General features: G+C 42.2%; 1 protein-coding gene across 2 annotated transcripts in view; it reads right to left on the reverse strand.

Annotated features, from left to right (window-relative positions):
- The window catches only part of LOC121873633 (collagen alpha-1(I) chain-like), a 74,146-nt gene that overhangs the window by 8,957 nt on the left and 41,863 nt on the right, over window positions 1–23,326 (reverse strand). Inside the window, exons 3-11 of one of the 2 annotated variants that reach the window (XM_042377285.1) lie at window positions 17,389–17,468; window positions 13,873–14,188; window positions 10,894–11,041; window positions 10,313–10,414; window positions 7,086–7,315; window positions 6,630–6,842; window positions 4,013–4,244; window positions 2,344–3,702; window positions 1,561–1,774 (exon numbers count right to left, since the gene is read on the reverse strand). In XM_042377285.1, coding sequence (XP_042233219.1) covers window positions 1,561–1,774; window positions 2,344–3,702; window positions 4,013–4,244; window positions 6,630–6,842; window positions 7,086–7,315; window positions 10,313–10,414; window positions 10,894–11,041; window positions 13,873–14,184 — 2,810 coding nt within the window. In that variant the 5' untranslated portion in view covers window positions 14,185–14,188; window positions 17,389–17,468. The remainder of the gene's footprint in view (window positions 1–1,560; window positions 1,775–2,343; window positions 3,703–4,012; window positions 4,245–6,629; window positions 6,843–7,085; window positions 7,316–10,312; window positions 10,415–10,893; window positions 11,042–13,872; window positions 14,189–17,388; window positions 17,469–23,326) is intronic. The other variant, XM_042377286.1, reaches the window with a different exon arrangement.

The raw sequence follows: 23,326 nt of genomic DNA on the forward strand, positions 1-23,326 counted from the left end.
TTAACGGGGTGGTGTGGCGGTAAAATTGACTAATTCCAATATTATAAATGAATTTTATTGGAATTAGTTAATCTTACCGCCGTTAATACTACTGGTGTCGAACATTAGTTTAAAATTCAGGCTGCTGGCGACCCTTCAGGAAGATGTTGAGCAATCTTGTGTCCTAAAGAGCCTGCCAACTCTTTCTGGCCTAACTCAAACTTGGCTTTTATATATTGTTAAATATCCATTAATTCAATACAGTATTACCCGCTTTCTGCGTTTTCACTTTCACGATTTCTCATATGGCGGTGCCTGCAGAACGAACTTTCACTTTCAGCGGTTCATCTACCCATATATGCGCAGAGTGTCCGCTCGACTCTATTTTTAGATTCGCCCCACCGCCTGCTCCGCCTCCTCCCTCCTCCCGCCTCGCCTGGGCAAGCGCCTTGAAGGGTACAGGTCATGTCTCTGTTCGTTATCACTGACGTCATATGACGTGTCGGACTGTGATTGGCCATGCATCCCTACCCCCTCTGCTGCTAGCTGTAATGGTTTAAAGTATATAGCGTGTCCACCCGGGGGAGGGAGGGAGGAGAAAGACGACGCTTGACCTAGCCGTGCCCGCAACCCACCACAGCCAGCCAGAGCCAGTGACAGTGAAGGTGACTTTGAGAGATTTGTCAGGAAGCCCTGACAACTGTAACTGATAGTGATGGTGATGCACCTAGTAATGGTGATTCACCTGAGGGCCAGTAATCTGCCCTCTGCCTCGAACCAGCCTCCATCGTATGCAGACCCATCTCTTCTAATGGTATTTACACCTAACTTTTAGTTTTCCTAACCTAACCTTTATTTTCCTAACCTTATTTATTTTTCCTAACCTAACCTCTTCTATATTACTTGTTTGTGCATACCATCATAAAGTTAAGATAAAATTTTTACTACAACATAGTTGTTTGCGTCAAAAAGTGGAGTTGTTGGGGCCAGTCTCTATTGGAATTAATCCCATATGTTCTGTTGTTCCAATTCTATTTCACTTTCCGCGGTACCCTGTGGGTTCAATTGACTCGCGTAAATCGGGGTACTACTGTACACAATATACACAAATGAGTTTCAACATAATTTAATGTGTTATCAACAACAAAAGAAAAACTTTAGTAAAGCAGATGAAAGTAGTATTACAATAAATCATAAATCTTTTGATCTGGAGGAAAACTAATTCAGTGGCTAGGGTAGTGTAGCAATAAGCCTAAGAGGTGTTTCTTGGTTATTTCTTTGTAGCCAACTAACTGGAAAATCAAACCATTAACATCATCATAATAGTCTCATGGTAACTAACTATTCAAAAAATTTAGTTGCTTTCTTTTTGGCAATGTAAACTAAAGAAATCATCCTTTTTTGTAGATCTGATGGTGTTCTTATAATTCATGTTACTGCAGTCTTTAAAGGCAGTGACACTGACATATGGTTTTCTACTGGTTCTGCAAATGATTCTGAAAGCAGAAATAACTTCATGATATACCATACACTGACAGTAGTTACATACAGTATTATAAAAGAAATGATGGCAGTACTTACGGTGACATAATATCAGAATCACGAAGGCTGGTGTTTGGCTGTTTTTGAATGGTCAACTCTTGACCCTCAAAGGTACTGAGGTATTGTATCTGCTGGGGTGATGGGACTGGCATAAGATTAGGTTCTTTCCCGCCTTGTTGTTGTTGTTGTCCTCCTGGCTGTTGATGTTTTTGTTGAGCCAAAGTTTGTAACTGTCTTCCGAAGGATGTGTCACCTATAAAGCAACAAAAGCCATTATACTTCCATGGTCAAACATGTACATTTTCATAAACGAACATGAAGATTCTTTCAGAATGTAGAAAAAAAGGATAAACAAACATTTCTTCCTATAGGGTATCAAAAAGTAGTCACTATTTATTAGTCTTTTAAAGCATATCATTAAATATTACTATCCAGTAAAGTGATAAGATTTATATGATACTTCATGTGCATTTAAACAAACATTTACTTAAGGTAAAGAAAAAGTATACAGTATACACTATCCTTCCAAAATTAAAAACAGATGAATACTGTATTTACTATAAACATTTAAATAATAAGAAAAATAGTTTTAAAATAAAGTGTAAAAGACGTGGAGTATTTTACCAATTGGACGTCAAATGTCATATACTAATGAGTAACTCACAGATTTCAGTATATATTACATTGTGATTTAAAAAAAATTATATACGGTATATATTCCCTATATAGCTGATATCTTAACAGTCTCAATCTATACTTAAATTTCATGAACAATATATAGCTTTTAACAAGAAATCGTCAGAGATGATATAAGACTCTTACTTGACTGTGGTGTGTGTGGCTGCTGGTCCTTCTGTGGTAGTGATGGGCTAGTGATTGGAGGCCCACTAACAGGAGTGGTTGGGTTACTTGGGTTTAGCGGCCGTGGAGAATCTCCTGGCCCGGCCATTCTCATTCCTGGCCCTCCTCCTGGTCCTCCTCCCGGCATACGAGGAGATGTCATGGCACACATAGATGGTGATCCTGGAGATGGCAAAGGGCCATTGCCAACAGGACGAGGACCATGATATGGGGGAGGTGGCCCCTGTATGCGTCCGCCAGGTACCATGGGGCGCATACCAGCAGGACCCATATTACCACCCATTGAGCCTGGCATCATAGGTCCCCCAACCATGTGATTACCCATACCCATAGGACCCCCTGGTCCCATAGGCCCTCCTGGACCCATGGGACCCATAGGACCTGGACCCATTGGACCACCTGGACCCATTGGACCACCTGGTCCCATTGGACCACCTGGTCCCATTGGTCCACCTGGACCCATTGGACCACCTGGTCCCATTGGTCCACCTGGACCCATTGGACCCATAGGACCTCCAGGACCCATTGGCCCCATATGACCCATTGGTCCCATGGAACCATCAGGACATCCTGGACCACCTTTTTCTCTCTTGCTTTCAAAGAATTCTGCTTGCAATCTTTGCCATTCAGCTTGAGCTGCCAAGGATGAAGCAGGGTTAGGTCCAGCCATCATCATAGACTGAGGCCCACCAGGACCCATTCTCATGGTTGGGACACCTGGACCCATTGGCCCACCCATCATGCTAGCTTGCGAGGTCATCATGATGTTATTACCCATGGGGCCCTGACCCATCATTACTCCACTCTGGGACACCATTGAATTGGGGCCTCCTGGACCCATCATACCCGGTGACATACCCATTCCAGGCCCAGGACCCATGCTGGGACCCATGCCTGGCCCTGGACCCATACTAGTATTTGGCATGCCAGGGCTTGGGCCCATGCCTGGACTAGGCCCCATTCCAGGTGAGGGTCCCATGTTTGGACTTGGACCCATACCAGGAGATGGTCCCATCCCAGTAACCGGAGAGGGCCCCATACAACTGACAGAAGTGACCTGGGAACAGGATGGGCCTGACTGGGAGCCTTGTGACACTGATGGTGCTTGACTTTGTGAACATGGCATCATATTAGGTCCACTTTGGCCAGTAGAGCAAGGAGTCTGGTTTCCGGGATGGCCATTGTCACCCTGGCTTGGAGAATGTAATTCTGGTAGAAGTAGTGCCTGCATGTGACGTATTCGAGCCATCTGTTCTTCTCGATGTTGTCGTTGCTCTGGTGTGAGGTGGTCATCTGGTACTTTAACACCTGCTGGGGCACCTACCAACATAAAAATAAACATGTACAGTGTCAGACTAAATACTAAGAATACATACACATATTTATTTCACTCATCAAAACTGCACACTAATTAGTTATCTATCAGGGTTTTCAGTTAAGACAACAAGTGGAATCATTTTGGAGGAAAAAATGAGTGTACATGTACAATATAGGATGAAGGTAAAAGGTGTCAGTTTGGAGGAGTATGAGAAGTTGTGTAATGGTGGGGAAGCAAGGGAGAGACAACACAGGCCACCTAGCTGTACAGTGGGATATGTCTTACTGGATACACACAGACTGATGGACATACCTTGCACTCTCTGTCCATTGTGTCCCATCATAGGCATCATCATCTGGCCCCCAGGTCCTGGCATCCCAGGTCCCTCGGGGCCACCAGGGCCCATCATGCCTGGTCCTCTTGGTCCCATCATCCCAGGTCCCCCATTGTGTCCTGGGCCCATCATACCACCAGGGCATCCTGGGCCCATCATTCCTGGGCTGCCCATGTCTCCATGACCCATCATACTGGTAGGCCCATCACCCTGCACACAAAAAGACATTTAAATATGATAATTAAGTTAGTAGAGTAAACCCTTTCTATTCAAGTTAGGTTCCAAGGATTGGTGTGAATTGACAAAACCGTGAATAGCAATTTATACTACCTTAGTGCACTACTGTATACCTATACTGTGTATGAGAAACTCAAGTCACCAATACTACTCTCCTCTGCATGTAGAAGTTTGGAGCTTGATGAAGGTGTATGTACAGTAGGATGAAATCTGGTTACTGAGGCATAGGGAGATCATCAGGATCACTGTTGGAAGAGGGTGATGCAATGGTGGTTGGTGGAGAGGTGAGTGGGTGAGAGGAGTGTGGAAGAGGTGCGTGGTGGGGAGGTGGGTGGTGAAGTGACATGTGGTAGGGAGGTGGAGAAGCGGCAGCAGCTGACTGAGTAGGTGAAGGAGAAGAATCAGCTGGGCGAGCGGCTGGTTCTTTTTTGAAAAACATTGTGATTGGTAGTTGTTTTCTTGTGAGGTCTCCAAACGTTTCACTCCACTAGCATCACTAGCACTAGGCAGTCTTTTAGGGGTCATTTCACACAGAAACACTAAATTTTTGAGAGTACAACACAAACAAATGCCAAGAGGCGCATGATAGTTGAATAAAGGGAAATAAGACGCTAGTGGTGTGGGGGACTGGTATGCTGTGGGAGAGGCTCGTAAACTAGCCACTACCTGCTTACCACGAAGTCAAAATTGCAAATCGCAAAACCTCGAATAGCAAGGGTTTACTGTACACCAGAACCTCAACATACTTAAATAATCTTTTGCAAATTCGACTTTCCTGAAGGAGCCTCAAAGGTTTATCTCTAATGAAATAAAATAAAAAGGTATGATGCGTATTTAACCCTTAGGGCCCCGGTGACGCTCTAGAACGTCCGCCTCATTTTCCCAGCCATTTATTTTTTGGGGAGATTATTTTTTCGATTTCCCCCCTGCAGGCGGCGGGGCTGCCAGCAGCACCCTAACCCGGGGCTTAAAGGTTAAAAAAAAAACGTGGGCATCCACCTTGATGTGACGTCATGACGTGCTGCCACTTCCCACACTGCTGTGTTCTCCTGGCAGTTTCATCTGAGTTGTTTCTGCTGTTGCTAGGCCACGAGAATCCTTACTCTTTCTCCTGGGCAATTCTAACTTTAATTATAGCTGGGTCATGGCTCCCAAAAAGCCATTAACTGGTGGTAGTGCACCTGGTGCAAAGAGTGACTCTAATAGGGAAAAATTAAGTGTTGGATACACTCGCTAACGGCATGAGTGCGTCAGCTGCTGGCCATTATGACTATGACTTATTAATGGAACTGACATCAAGGTTAAACGGAATATCGAGATTGCTTTGCAACCTTACCATGAAATCCATGAAGAACTAAAAAATAAAGCCAGACAATTGCCAATTACAATGTTTTTAACGCTGAGACCCAGCCCACTCTCCTTCCACTGCCGCCTCTCCTCACCTGCCAGCCCTTCATCGGAGACTGTCGATGATCCCAGTCCAGAGGTCATAAAGGAGGAGCAATAATATCTTCAGTATCATTTCTGATGCCTTTACAGCAACTCATTATGAGGTAAGAAAAATACACTTTATATACATAAGTAACACTACTAATTATTTTTCTCCCATGAAGTTGATATTACAATTATGACTGGGATAAATTATATATTTGCCCAGTCATAAGTTTATTAAAGGAAAACCTAATATAAATCAGTATGGACGCATGTTTCATTCACAGCGTTGCATGTCAGGCGTGTTTGTGTTGATGGCACAATGGTGGTGGTATGTCAGGGGACGGCCGCAAACAACGCATCACCGCTACTTCTCATTTAATTTTTTTTAACACATAACACAACTGTATAAAGTAACTGTAGGTACCTGTGTAGTATTTAGAGGCTTAAGTTAAGTTTTTTGCTCTATTTATGATTTTGTTGTAGCCTTAGGTCTCTAATTTAAGGTATGATATTAAGGGTAGGGTATTAAAGAATGTTATTTGCGAAATTTTACGTTTTGATGTAATGTTGAGGCTCTGGTGTACTGTACTTTCCTTAATGTAAATCTGAGAAATCAGAATAATATCTGCAAGCCATGGTTACCATCTGTCATTTCTTACATAAAAATGCTATCTTCAAAAACAAGAATAATCTTGAATAATGAGAATATGATCACCAAAAATGGATAATTACCTGTCTTCAGTGTTCTCTTAATACATATTGATTCATCAAAGAAACATTTTTTTATATTTTTTTCTAACAATACATTTAGCAATTATATTTACTGTAGTATAGCATTTTCAAATTTTACATTACAACATATATTTTTTGTAGTAATATCTTAGTAAACACTTGGTTTGAGTGTTTGTTGACACGACCACTTACCATGTGTCCCATCTCACCACCATGTCCGCCAGGTCCCATATGTCCACATGGTACCATGGGTCCACTAGGTCCCATTGGTCCATTGGCCATCATTGGGCCATTAGGAGCCATGGGTCCCTTCATGTGGCCTCCTTTGTTGCCTTTCACGACAATGGTGTTCAACCAGTGTGCAGGGTTGTGCCGGACAAATTGGGTGGTCTTAAGAGGGTGTTTCTGTGTCGGCAAATAAACAAAAAGCTAATTAAAAAACTGTTTCACTTTACAAACACCCACTATCTGTGCACATATGACTTACTGTTTCAGAGAAATATGTACATTCTAACTGCACCTGTACCAAAAGTGATTCAGTATTCGGAAACATTTGAAAATTCTCTTAGGTAGAAGGAAGAAATATTTGTCCAAAACGTAAATATTTTCTTCTAGCTTATCTATAACAACATCAATACACAATAATACCTCAAGCAGTTTTTTAGTGCCCGGTTGAGCACAATGAAAGGCAATAATATTATTGAAGGACCCTTGTATAACAGCCTCAGCAGCTTTGTTGGCCAAGAGGGTTGTGAAGACGAAGATCTGGCTCTGTTGCTGCATGTACTGCGCGTCACTTGTTGACACTCCAGCCCCTGATCCGCCCTTGACCCCCATGCTGCCCATGCCTGGGACCATGCCACTCCCATCCCCTCCATCTGTAAAAGAAAAAAAACACAGGTTTGAGTAAAGTGGTAGGTAAGAAAATAGACCAATTGGATAATACTGTTTCTTAAAATGTTAATTATATTCAACTGATTGCAGCATATTGTTACTGACGAAGGAATTAATGAATTATTGCATAAAAGCACTCAGTGTTATAAAAATTTATACCTGTATTAGAAATACCCTGTATATAAATTTGTTCTGAATTTGGATGATGAAATATACAGCATTAACAAATTTCTTAAAAACCTTCAGTGAATAATATAAACATAATTAATCTGTATAACCTACAGTGATTTCATATTTTTAAATTTAATGAGCTAAAAAGCATTGAAAACAGTAATAAACATCATAGACAGGTACTTGGAATTTATACATTGAATCAATTTTTGTAGAAGTCAATAAAGTGCCAAGAAAATATCTATTCAAGAGCTACTTAGCAACAAGCAGAGTAACACAGCAGTGAGAAAAAGTACAGTAGTTGGGTCCACCATAAAACCACCACACTCGATAAATATTCATTATATATCCTGGTGTTTAAAAGACATGTTTCTTAATTAAAAAAAGAAGAAGGAATAATAAGGGAGTAAGGAATCTGCAGGGTGACTACATCTGAACACTGTTTTATCTATTGTGCATTAGAGGTTCTAGTGGCTTCGAATTGCATTCCTGCATCCCTAAGGCCCTGCAATGATCTTTGGTGCTCCATTAGGCCTGGGTGCATCATTTTAGCCTTTACTACATTGTTTCTCTTTGTACACAATGAAATCTACTATTTGAAGGAGCTTGCCTGCCAAAGTACTCCCTCCTTAACCATCTTCCAGTTACTTGCTGCACTACCCACACCTCACTACAGTATATTTAACCTACTGTAAAATCATTCTATTTTTTTTAATATCAGCCTCATTTATCATTGTTCAAGGTTCCTAATATTCCTCTCTCCACATTAGGATTCTTTCTTTGAAGAGAAAGACGACATTTAAAAATGCCTCAAAAGAATTCCTTTAGGTACATTCAATCACATTCCTATATACAGTATTCTCAAATAAATTAATTAACATTACCTTTTTGAAAAACACTACAGTTGTGTACCCTTACTTAGTCAATTAGACAGAGGTCGCGTTAAGTGAAAATCCTTGATAAGTGAACAACAGAACATATGGGATTAATTCCAATAGAAACCGGCCCGACCCCCAAGCTCCACTTTTTGAGCACATACCTATATTTGGCAAGTAAAAATAACATCTTAATTTTATGATGGTACATGCACACAATTAATGCCAAGAAATACAGTGCAAGTTAATGTCCATTCAAATAATGGACTCAACTCCCTCCTCTCTCCTACACTCGCTGGCTCTTCCCTCTCAGAGAAATTTTTGGGGGAAAACCACTAAATTTTAATAAATAATACCTCAAACTAAAGTTAGGATAATACAATTGACATTGCTGGATTCCTTGTAATACCAGGAATATTTTGAATATAAATGTCCTATATTTTGCACAAAAGATAACATAGTTACCTAGAGAAAAATTTTTATCTAAAATTTGTATGTTTAATGAAAAATATATGATGTTTATATTCAAAATGATCACCAAATTATAAGAATTCCAGCAATGTAAATTATATTCTGACCGGGTAATTTGTATGAATTTTATGAGCTAAAACAAATATCTTCAGTTAATAAAAAAAAAAATAATCTTCACAACACTATCTGTCAATCAAAGTACCCCACCTTGCCTCCCCCCTCTTCCAACCGCGCGGTCAGTCCCAACCCTCCCCCCCACCCCCCACCAATCCTCCCTTCCAGGGTTTTTAACATTTAGTATTAAATAATACCTCAGATTAAAGTTAGGATAATATAATTGACATTGCTGGATTCCTTGTAAGACCAGGAATATTTTGAATATAAATGTCATATATTTTGCACAAAAGATAACATAGTTAATTTGAGAAAATTTTTTATCTAAAATTTGTATGTCTAATGCAAAAATATGATGTTTATATTCAAAATGATCATCAAATTATAAGAATTCCAGCAATGTAAATTATATTCAGACCGGGTAATTTGTATGAATTTTATGAGCTAAAACAAATATCTTCAGTTAATAAAAAAAAAAATATTTCTTCACAGGGTAACAGATGGTCGGTCGGTCCCTCCCTCCCCCCCACCCCCCACCAACCGTCCCAAGGAGATGTGTGGGATAACCACTAAATTTTAATAAATAATACCTCAAACTAAAGTTAGGATAATATAATTGACATTGCTGGATTCCTTGTAAGACCAGGAATATTTTGAATATAAATGTCATATATTTTGCACAAAAGATAACATAGTTAATTTGAGAAAAATTTTTATCTAAAATTTGTATGTCTAATGCAAAAATATGATGTTTATATTCAAAATGATCACAAATTATAAGAATTCCAGCAATGTAAATTATATTCTGGCCGGGTAATTTGTATGAATTTTATGAGCTAAAACAGGCAGTCAGGCAGGGTGGGGCAAATCTAAAAATAGCGTCTCGAGCCGGACACTCACCGCGTATATGTGGAAAAAATCCGTGTTAAGTGAAAGTTCAGCTCTGGCGAGGCACCGCGTATATGATAAAACGCGTTAAGTGAAAAACCGCGTTAAGCGGGTAATACTGTATTCATTTGACTCAATCCTTTATATTCCAGTAGACTTTGTACATATTATTATTCCATACTTTTGTTTCCCTTTTAGTATGTTTACTGCCCTACAGTATCCTCATCAACTGCCTATATAGGTGTATTTTCAGGAACATATGACCCAAGATAATTAAGTGTTATCTACCACCTAAGGCCATCCTTGAAGACATGTGGGAGGAAGGATAGAAACACCAAGCCCCATAAGAAATCACCAAGAAGCCATTTATCCATGTTCTCAACCATAATATTCCCACAAGTGATGATAAACATCCTTCATATGTCCACTAAGGCTGCACAACGTAGTTTATGAATATCCTACCTGCTGTATGGAGCTGGGGTAAGGAGGCCCCGTCCAGGCTGCCAACTCCAGCGCAGAAACCCGCCACTTTAGCCCCGTCACCATCACCAATAACGTTACAACCTGCCGGCACCATGGGTACCCATGCTCACCATCCCAGACTCACTAAATATATTGACAACAATTTCCTACCAACACTTGGTGATATTTGTCACACAACTTTTAAGGAAAAAAGTATTTTCATTTCCATGGAATTTCAAAATACTGTAGTACAGTTATCTTCAAGTCCAATTTATAAAAAGGAATTAGATAAAATAATACTAGCATATATTAAAACTGTATTTGCAACCTACAAATCTTCCACCATCCTCTCTAACAATGTGCTAAATAACATCGTTGAAAATGGTGACCAGGTATTGCCAGTCCTAATATTTTACAAACCATCAAGATATGACATTTTGCTGTCATTCTCTCAGACTTTAAAACTCTTAAATACTGAAATGAAGCAAGATATTATACAAGCTATTACACACGAGAAAAATCGTCAAGCAACTACGGACAGAAGAAGACCAAAAATTCTGAGTTATGGTTGGTATTCTTACCTTCACTACTGTGTGGTGGAGTGGTGGTAGTGGTGGTGGAGGTAGTTGTGGTGGTGGTGGTGGTGACAGTGGTAGTGGTGGTGGCAGTGGACGTCGTGCTGAGTTTTGTATCACCCTCTGGACCTCCATTAGCTATTTCCGTTTTAACCTGTTAAATATTAAAGAATAAAAAAACTATTACACACAGTTTAAACAAACTAACTTTTTTCAGTTACAAAATGAGAAGGTAAAGGTGGCGGCACACTGGGCACTTTCCTCCCACCATGTTGGCCATTTTTGCTGGCTGCTGGCTGACAGCCCACCAAGCAGCAGGATTTCAGCCAATGCGAGAAATGAACAATGGTTTGGCGGCAAGTATTGCTGGCCAAATTAGAACTCAATGAGCTTCATATTAGTGTTGAATATTTAAGTAAAAATTGAAATAAATCGTGAAACAATAATAATTTAAAATATAACACATAAAACAGTGAAATGTTTCTATTTATCCATCACTTTAAAACTTCTTTAGTACTATTAAATCATTATTCAGGGTCTCAGACCAGCCAGCCGCTGCCACTTGTAAACAAACTTCACGACCGCTTTCCCAGCATAACATAATAGAGTGCTAGGGACTACCATATTCTGATAGACCACAGACATGAGTGCTTCAGCAAAAACCTCCTGAAGAAAGGCAAGTGAAGGACATCGCCCAAGAACTGTGACAGGAATTCCCAGTGTGACAAAAACGTCTCTTTGTTTTGCTGGCCGGACGTGTTGGCCCAGCATAGTTGGGAGGAAAATGCTCAGCGTGCTGCTGCCTTAAGTTACTGCCACTACAGTACAATGTGATGAAATATTAATTCTCCAACTTTTAAGTTGCCGTAATCAGAAACTCACAGTCAATTATTGCAATATATATGCTAAGGTTAATATATTAATTGACATAAACATAAAATATGATTTAAATGAAATATCCCAAGATTTAGGATATTTATGATGTAATATGAGTCAGTTTCTATCATCTGCCAACACTTCCCAAATTTACAAACCAACTTGGGATGGCAGATGAATTTGCCTCAGTATCTTATGGGACATTATTTTTTACTTCCCTTCCTCCTTCCTCATTTGTGTACAATTGCTACAGTAACCCTTCTATACCTGATTGTTTTCTGGTGCCAGCATGTGGATTTTGTTTCATTTAAATGACAGCCAAGCCAGCACACAATTTCTACACTAATTACTTTTAAGTGCTACTGAAAAGTCTTGAACAATTACAATTGTTCAGATGGGAAGTATTGTACAGTAATAAAAATGTTAGGGAAGATTCTTACATAATTGACCTTTCTAATAATTTTTTATTGATGTCTGCATACTGTACATCTTATGAGAATAATTTCCTTTCCTGTCACAACATATTAATAAACTGAAAAACCTAACAACTTTTAACTTAATAAAAAAGTTAGTACAAACACAAGTAACATTACAGAACATATTGCAAACATCAATATCATAAAATGTATCACATTACAACTTGCTACATATCCAGATACTGTTCATCCTTCCTGCTTATCCTGAGACGTAAACACCAATGTTGTATGTTAAGTATAGACCATTTCTAGTTTTCCATTCTACCCACACAGTATTTATTTATGAAAGATGTAGCACCCAGCACTTATGATATTACAGTGGTCCCTCAGTTAACGAGCACAATCCGTTCTAGAAGGTTGCTCGTTAACCGAAAAACTCGTTAACCGAAACCATTGTTTCAATGGGTATTGGGGTAATTGGTTCCAGCTCACCGAAAATTGCCTAAATTCAACAAAAAAGGTAGAAAAGTACACTTACTTTGAGGTGTGTATGTAGAAGGCTCCTGGATGATGATGATGATGAAGATGATGGGAATTAGAATGGGGGTGGAGGAGAAGGGAGAAGAGAAGGCATTGGGGTGGAAGAGAAGTCACCCCATGGCGCCATTTCACCCATAAAATTTTAGTTCTCTTGGTGTAATTCAAGATTATGTTCTTTAAATCAACACTGCACTGCATTATAGATTGTCAATATGTAAAATAAATTTCAAAATGACCAATAGTTTGCTTGCAAACACAGAAAAAAAGCATTTAGTTGAAGAGAGTCTCAAGCAAGATGTTACCTCCACTGAAAAGACACAAAGACTGACGCCTGTATGGTGTGTTGTCAGGCTGGATGGCATGTTCAATAATTGTTAAAATTACTAAAAAATTTAATATAAACTTTTAAAATTATTGTATAGTATAAACTTCTTGATATTTACTAAAATGGTAAGGAATTTAAACCCTAGAACCGATTACTGTACTGGCGGACTAATACTACAGCTGGTGGACCGCCAAATGCAAGCGAAAACATGTTCAGGTCAGCTCGTAAGAAACTCGTTAATCGAGGGATTGCTCGTTAACCGAAGTTAAGAATCTTATGGAAGGTAACTCGTTAACCAAAATCTCGTTAACCGAGGCGCTCGTTAACCGAGGGACCACTGTAATTTCAAATCTATTAATAATAAATAACTTTCCTGATCACTGTATTATTATTCATAAAATATCTTAATTTTAAGTCTTTTTCATATATACTGTAATGTACAGTACTATTCAGTACAGTATAATTTTTCTTCAAGTTTATGATGAACATTAACACCAAGTACAGTACAGTAAGTTGCCCCACCCTCCTGGAAGGATGCTAGTCCACCCAAGGATAGTTGATGAGCATGCAACAGTTAGCATAAAATAAGCAAACCCAGTAATAAACTCTAGCCAGGATTCAAATCTGGAAACTCCCATTCATAAAGTGAATGCTCTGCTACTGATCATAATCTTAAATACAGTACTTGTACAGTATACACAGTACAGTGTACTATATTATTTAAATCTTATAATGAGATGCAACATGAAGGTTAATTATGCTATAAGTAACAGTATAGTACTTAGAACTACACCAGGATATGCTAACAATCCTCAGCAGAAGACTAACCTTAGCAGTAGCTCCTTTGTTATTATTATTATTTGCGTTTGTGGTGTTGTTGTTGTTGCCGGGGCAGACTGGTGCAGTCTTGGAGGCAAGGTCATCTCCATTGAGACAGGGCGTAGTGGCAGTGGCAGCGTCGGGGTCGGGCTTTACCTCTGCACCTACTTCTTGTTTGATGGTGGGTGTAGGGAGGGGGGCAGTGTGGGTGTTGTTGGCTTTACTCCGCCTCCCTCCACTATTTCCCGTTTTGACTCCACCACCACCCTCATCCTTGACCCCCCCAGCACCCCCGGTCCCCTGCTTCACCGTGCCACGCATACCCCTGCAACCATGCAACTTATTTGATGAGGTCTGTGATAAAATATTTATATCATTATTAATAGAATTACATGTATCATATTTAAGTACATTTCTTCACATAATAATTAATGAAAAATGTAACTTCAAAGCAGTGACAATTTCCTGAAAAATAAGAAATGTTCCTACTCAATGTCTGTACAAGTAAAAATATTTTTAAACAAGTATTAAAAGTCACAGAATTATAGTGAAATAAGGCTTATCAAAGCAGAACAAAAGCTCTGCCACCATCAACGAAAAAGTCTCCATCCACTGTCAGCACAGAACAAACCTTAAAACAAGGCAGAGTGATATTTCCTGTATATGAAGAAAATGGTACAGTAATGCATTGATAATTTTCATGCTATGGGTCAGAGTCACCTGGCATCTCACTAGACCCTGAATCCACTGACACATCGCCTCTAACCCACAGCACAGCACCCACAAAGCTTTCACTCCTCCATCCTTAATATCCATATCTTTCACTTAAAAAAGAACAGCAAAGGTACAACTACAAGTAAAGATACAAACACAAATAAACATTCCAACAAGAGTACGTTACATAATGTATTTTTCTAATATCTCTTACTGGATATATTTGACAAAGGTTCTCTCTCACACATACAGTAGAGTCATGTTCCTGTTCATTATAGTCAATTATAATTCCTGGTACACTATTTATCACCATCAATCACATTTCTGACACAACATTAACACCATCAATCACACTTCTGACACAACATTAACACCAACAATTACTTCTGACACAACATTATCACCATTAATCAAAACTTCTGACACAACATTTTCACCATCAATTACTTCTGACACAATATTTTCACCGTCAATCACACTTCTGACAACATTTTCACCATCAATTACTTCTGACACAATATTTTCACTGTCAATCACACTTCTGACAACATTTTCACCATCAATTACTTCTGACACAATATTTTCACCATCAATCACACTTCTGACACAACATTTTCACCATCAATTACTTCTGACACAATATTTTCACCATCAATCACACTCCTGACAACATAACCACCATCAGTCACACTCCTGACAACATTATCACCATCAATCACACTTCTGACACAACATTTTCACCATCAATTACTTCTGACAATATTTTCACCATCAATCACAATTCTGACAACATTTTCACCATCAATTACTTCTGACACAATATTTTCACCATCAATCACACTTCTGACACAACATTTTCACCATCAATTACTTCTGACACAATATTTTCACCATCAATCACACTCCTGACAACATAACCACCATCAGTCACACTCCTGACAACATTATCACCATCAATCACACTTCTGACACAACATTTTCACCATCAATTACTTCTGACAACATTATCACCATCAATCACACTTCTGACACAACATTTTCACCATCAATTACTTCTGACAATATTTTCAACATTAATCACACTTCTGACACAACATTTTCACCATCAATTACTTCTGACACAATATTTTCACCATTAATCACATTTGACACATTATCACCATCAATCACACTCCTGACAACATTTTCACCATCAATTACTTCTGACACAATATTTTCACCGTCAATCACACTTCTGACAACATTTTCACCATCAATTACTTCTGACACAATATTTTCACCATCAATCACACTTTTGACACAACATTTTCACCATCAATTACTTCTGACACAATATTTTCACCATCAATCACACTCCTGACAACATAATCACCATCGATCACACTCCTGACAACATAATCACCATCAATCACACTCCTGACAACATAATCACCATCAATCACACTCCTGACAACATTATCACCATAAATCACACTCCTGACAACATAATCACCATCAATCACACTCCTAACAACATAATCACCATCAATCACCTGACAACATAATCACCATCAATCACACTCCTGACAACATAATCACCATCAATCACACTCCTGACAACATAATCACCATCAATCACACTCCTGACAACATTATCACCATCAATCACACTCCTGACAACATTATCACCATCAATCACTCCTGACAACATTATCACCATCAATCACACTCCTGACAACATTATCACCATCAATCACACTCCTGACAACATTATCACCATCAATCACACACCTGACAACATAATCACCATCAATCACACTTTCAATACATTACAGTTCAACTAAAGATAAAAATCAATAGCACATGAATGGGATGGTGTGTACTGTGCAGGTGTGTGGAGGTGTGTACAGGTGTGTGGAAGTGTGAACAGGTATGTGGAGGTGTGTACAGGTATATGGAGGTGTGTACAGGTATATGGAGGTGTGTACAGGTATATGGAGGTGTGTACAGGTAAGTGGAGGTGTGTTGAGGTGTGTACAGACGTGTGGAGGTGTGTACAGGTGTGGATGTGTGTACAGGTGTGTGGAGGTGAGTAAAGATATGTGAAGGTGTGTACAGATGTGTGTACAGGTATGTGGAGGTGTGTACAGGTGTGGATGTGTGTACAGGTGTGTGGATGTGTGTGTGTACAGGTATGTGGAGGTGTGTACAGATATGTGGAGTGTGTACCGGTATGTGGAGGTGTGTACTGTGCAGGTGTGTAGAGTGTGTACAGGTATGTGGAGGTGTGTACAGATATGTGGAGTGTGTACCGGTATGTGGAGGTGTGTACTGTGCAGGTGTGTAGAGTGTGTACAGGTATGTGGAGGTGTGTACAGGTATGTGGAGGTGTGTACCGGTGTGAACACGTGTTTGGAGGTGTGTACAGGTATGTACAAGTATGTGGAGGAGTGTGGATGTGTGTACAGGTGTGTGGTGGTGTGTACAGGTGTGTGGATGTGTGTACAGGTGTGTGGTGGTGTGTACAGGTGTGTGGTGGTGTGTACAGGTGTGTGGTGGTGTGTACAGGTGTGTGGTGGTGTGTACAGGTGTGTGGTGGTGTGTACAGGTGTGCCATAGGGTTATGTACAGTAGCTAAAACAACTATCTGTGCAGGTGGGGATTGATATGCTCCGAAATTTTACGTGTGACTAGTGACAGCCCTCATACTGTATACCAATAGTTATCGTCCATGGTCTCATATTGTTTCCCACAAAGTATGCACAGATAGTTCTTTTAGCTACTGTACATATAGGCGCCCGCGTGTGTGTGTGTGTGTGTAGGGGGGCTCACCTAGCTATGCTGATAGTATCTTACGTGCCGCTCCTGTGCGCTGCTAGCTCGGCGCGTCTCTCCGATCCCGATACCAACATCTGCAACACAAGAGCTGTCGTCAGCATTATGGAACAACTGGTACAAACATCATTGTACTATATTATGGAACAAACACAACGGTTATTAATACGATGAATAATGCTCGTTACAAAAGGCAAATAGATTACAATAATTGGATCCTACAATTCCAACATATAAAAAGCATTAATAATAATAATAATAATAATAATAATAATAATAATAATAATAATAATAATAATAATAATAATAATAATAATAATAAATACAGTAAGAGCACTGCCGAGAACAGGACAGTCAATATCATAAGAAAGAAGCTATTACCCAAAGAAGGGATATACCTACAGCTACATAATCAAGACAGTAAGAGCAATTCCCCAGTGAGGAGTCCTATAGAGAGAGGGGGGAATGAGGGGTTCTGTGGGGAGGAGGAATTAAGGGGATCTGTGGGCAGGGAGATTAAGGGATTCTATGAGGAGGGGGGATTAAAGGGTTCTATGGGGAGGGTGGGGTTCTGGGGAGGGGGATTGGGGTTCTATGGGAGGGAATTAAGGGTTCTGTGGGCAGGGGAGATTAGGGGTTCTGTGGGCAGGAGATTAGGGGTTCTGTGGGCAGGGAAATTAGGGGTTCTGGGAGAGGAGGAACTAGTGCAGGTAGTGAAGGGGAATTAAGAACTGACACTAAATATTAAATTTTATTAAATTCCGTACACACAGGGCAGTGTGTGTGTGTGTGTGTGTGTGTGTGTGTGTGTGCCACCAGTAGTACTACCAGAGGACAATCCACCACCACCAGCAGGACATTCCGCCACCAGCAGGAGGGACAATTCACCACCAGCAGGAGGAGGACAATTCAACAGGGACACACCACCACCACATCAGAGTAGGACAATTCACCACCACCAGCAGCAGAAGGAGGACAATTCACCACCACCAGCAGGAGGAGGAGGACAATTCACCACACCAGCAGCAGGGAGGAGGACAATTCACCACCAGCAGGAGGAGGACAATTCACCACCAGCAGCAGGAGGAGGAGGCACATTCACCACCAGCAGCAGAGGAGGACAATTCACCACCAGCAGCAGGAGGAGCCCCATTCACCACCAGCAGCAGGAGGAGGAGGACAATCCCACCACCACCAGCAGCAACCTGCACCAGCAGGAGGAGGAGGACAATTCACCACCACCATTAGAAGGAGGACAATTCACCACCACCAGCAGCAGAGGACAATCACCACCACCAGCAGCAGGAGGAGGACAATTCACCACCACCATCAGAAGGAGGACAATTCACCACCACCAGCAGCAGAAGGAGGACAATATTCCCACCAGCAGCAGAGGACAATTCACCACCAGAGCAGGAGGAGGACAATTCACCACCACAGCAGCAGGAGGAGGACACCACCACCACCAGCAGCAGGAGGAGGACAATTCACCACCACCAGCAGCAGGAGGAGGACAATTCACCACCACCATCAGAAGGCAGGAGGACACCACCACCACCAGCAGCAGGAGGAGGACACCACCACCATGAGGACGCAGGAGGACAATTCACCACCACCACCAGCAGGGAGGAGCAGGAGGACAATGCAGCAGGAGGAGGACAATTCACCACCACCAGCAGCAGGAGGACAATTCACCACCACCAGCAGCAGGAGGAGGACAATTCAGCAGCAAGGAGGCAGGAGGAGGACACCACCACCACCACCAGCAGGAGGAGGACAATTCACCACCAGCAGCAGGAGGAGGACACACCACCACCACCAGCAAGGAGGACAATTCATCACCACCAGCAGCAGGAGGACAATCACCACACCAGCAGCAGGACAATTCACCACCACCAGCAGCAGGAGGACACACACCACCAGCAGCAGACAATTCACCACCAGCAGCAGCACCACCACCACCAGCAGGAGGACAATTCACCACCACCATCAGCAGACAGGAGAGCAGCAGCAACCACCAGCAGCAGGAGGACACACCACCACCAGCAGCACATCACTTCACCACCAGCAGCAGCAGGAGGACACCACCACCACCAGCAGCAGGAGGAGGACAATTCACCACCACCAGCAGCAGGAGGAGGACAATTCACCACCAGAAGGGGAGGACAGTTCACCACCACCACCAGCATCAGAGGACAATTCACCACCACCACCAGCAAGGAGGCAATTCACCACCACCATCAAGTGGCAGGAGGACAATTCACCACCACACCACCACCACCAGCAGCAGGAGGACATCACCACCAGCAGAGCAGGAGGAGGGAGGACACACCACCACCACCAGCAGCAGGAGACAGGAGGGACAATTCACCACCACCAGCAGCAGGAGGACACCACCACCACCAGCAGCAGGAGGACACCACCACCACCAGCAGCAGGGGGAGGACAATTCACCACCACCAGCAGCAGGAGGACAGCAGAGGAGGAGGACAATTCACCACCACCAGCAGCAGGAGGACACCACCACCACCAGCAGCAGGAGGAGGACAATTCACCACCACCAGCAGGAGGACAATTCACCACCACCAGCAGCAGGAGAGGACCACCACCAGCAGCAGGAGGACAATTCATCACCACCAGCAGCAGGGAGGACCACCACCACCATCAGAAGGAGGTACAATTCACCACCACCAGCAGCAGGAGGACCACCACCACCACAGCAGGAGGACAATTCACCACCACCAGCAGCAGGAGGAGGACACCACCACCAACAGCAGCAGGAGGAGGACACCATCACCACCAGCATACCACCAACAGCAGCAGGAGGAGGACAGCAGCAGGAGGACAATTCACCACCACCAGCAGGAGGAGGACAGCAGCAGGAGGAGAAGTAGGACAATTCACCACCACCAGCAGCAGAAGGAGGGCAGGAGGAGGACATTCACCACCAGCAGCAGCACCACCACCACCAGCAGCAGGAGGGGACAATTCACCACCACCAGCAGCAGGCAGCAGGAGGAGGACAATTTACCACCACCATCAGAAGGCAGAGGACACACCACCAGCAGCAGCAGGAGGACAATTCACCACAGCCAGCACCACCACCACCATCAGGAGGACTCACCACCACCAGCAGGAGGAGGACAATTCACCACCACCAGCAGCAGCAGCAGGAGGAGGGACAATTCACCACCAGCAGCAGCAGGAGGACAATTCACCACCCACCAGCAGGAGGAGGACAATTCACCACCACCAGCAGCAGGAGGACAATTCAACACCAGGCAGCAGGAGGAGGACAATTCACCACCACCACCAGCAGGAGGACAATTCACCACCACCAGCAGCAGGAGGACAATTCACCACCACCAGCAGCAGGAGGACAACACCACCACCCAGCAGGAGGAGGACAATTCACCACCACCAGCAGCAGCAGGAGGACAATTCACCACCACCAGCAGCAGGAGGACACCACCACCACCAGCAGCAGGAGGAGGACAATTCACCAGCAGCAGCAGGAGGACAATTCACCACCACCACCAGCAGGAGGAGGACAATTCACCACCACCAGCAGCAGGAGGAGGACAATGAGACAAAGCGGCGTGAATAAAAGAGGAAGACTTCATGAGCCAATAAATAGACTCCAATGTGGACGAGGCATTACTACCACCTCCAGCTGCGCGCACACACACACACACACACACACATAATCAATAACGCACACATACATACAAAGACAAATGCGACCATACACATACACAAATACAACCATAAAGACGCAATATTAAACAAAATCAACTACACACACACACACACACACACAGACAGATCGATAGAGAAGAAGAACCATCGGTGGCAGGTCGAGACCATTTTAAAGTTAGCCAAACAATGATGGCGAGTTTGTCTTGCGCTCTACCAGGAGACCCGTGCTTAACCTCCTCTCTCCTACTGTACACTAGGCTCTCCACAGACATACATACATACATACATACATACATACATACATACACACATACATACTTACATACAATACATACATACATACATACATACATACATACATACAATACATACAATACATACATACATACATACATACTAGGCCCCCAAACACAAACATCAGGACCTTACACAAACACACACATACAGGACCTACACAAACACTCAGGACCTACACAAACACACACATCAGGACCTACACAAACACACACATCAGGACCTACACAAACACACACATCAGGACCTACACAAACACACACACATCAGGACCTACACAAACACACACATCAGGACCTACACAAACACACACATCAGGACCTACACAAACACACACATCAGGACCTACACAAACACAAACATCAGGACCTACACAAACACACCCTCCAAATCCGCTGGAAAACAAAAGGACAAAAACACTCACATCAGGACCTACACAAACACACACATCAGGACCTACACAAACACACACATCAGGACCTACACAAACACACACACATCAGGACCTACACAAACACACACATCAGGACCTACACAAACACACACATCAGGACCTACACAAACACACACATCAGGACCTACACAAACACAAACATCAGGACCTACACAAACACACCCTCCAAATCCGCTGGAAAACAAAAGGACAAATGCCAGTATCCTTGTTCACACCAATTATAGGACCATTGAGGTTGACACTGCCCCTGAACTACGTCACCCACTCGTCAGAACAGCTACCCTACAGTCATCTAAAGAATAACAATCATAATGGTGGTGGGCAGCGGAAAAGGAATAAGGATAATCGTTTTAGACAAACTTGAACTTTGGAGGAGCACCACATGAGGTATTAGTACTTTCGAGTTAACTTGACTGCATGCTGAGACTAGATGTAGTCCTCCACACACACACAACCTCTGCCGTCAACCCTCCTGCACTAGAGGTACTGTTAAGGGTGGCAGTCAGCACAATAACCTGATGCAGGTTAATAATCAGACAGTCAAGTAATAAATAATAATAACAAGCCTATGGGACCAAATAAACAACATCGTACAAGTTTGTTGTCATCGAGATCATTCCCTCATTACTTCAACTACTATCTTGGTAATTTCGTATCTTCCCGACAGCCAAGTAGGGCAACCTCCTGCTATACCTTAAGCCGGACCTACACACACACACCTTATGAATGACAAGCTTAACAATAAAAAAAAGAGTCGCGCGATAATTTTTCAACGTTGAGGAAATTCAGAACGTTCTCCCGCCCCTATAACTTACAACCACTGGATGACTGACGTATAGATGTGTGTGTTAAGGCTGGGTAAGGCCGTGGCGTACTGTATCTTGACCCTAAACACCCACACCTCCCTCCAGACTACTACTCCCACCAAGATACAATAGAGGCTGAGGGTTACAAGACATTAACACTATATGCTCTGTAGCTCGTCTACTTGTGGGAACTGTCAACGCTGGGTTACTTTATCACTTGTTATTATGTTTTGGATGACAGTACACTGTTAACCACGTCCTGGTTATGTTACTGTACACTGTTAACCACGTCCTGGTTATGTGACTACACTGTTAACCACGTCTTAGTTATATGACTGTACACTGTTAACCACGTCTTAGTTATATGACTGTACACTGTTAACCACGTCTTAGCTATGTGACTGTACACTGTTACCCACGTCCTAGTTATGTGACTGTACACTGTTAACCACGTCCTAGTTATGTGACTACACTGTTAACCACGTCTTAGTTATATGACTGTACTCTGTTAACCACGTCTTAGTTATATGACTGTACACTGTTAACCACGTCTTAGTTACAGTATATGACTGTACACTGTTAACCACGTCTTAGTTACGTTACTGTACACTGTTAACCACGTCTTAGTTATATGACTGTACACTGTTAACCACGTCTTAGTTATACGACTGTACACTGTTAA

This window comes from Homarus americanus, unplaced genomic scaffold (genome assembly GCF_018991925.1).
Source record: "Homarus americanus isolate GMGI-L3 unplaced genomic scaffold, GMGI_Hamer_2.0 scaffold51333, whole genome shotgun sequence".
NCBI lineage: Eukaryota > Metazoa > Arthropoda > Malacostraca > Decapoda > Nephropidae > Homarus > Homarus americanus.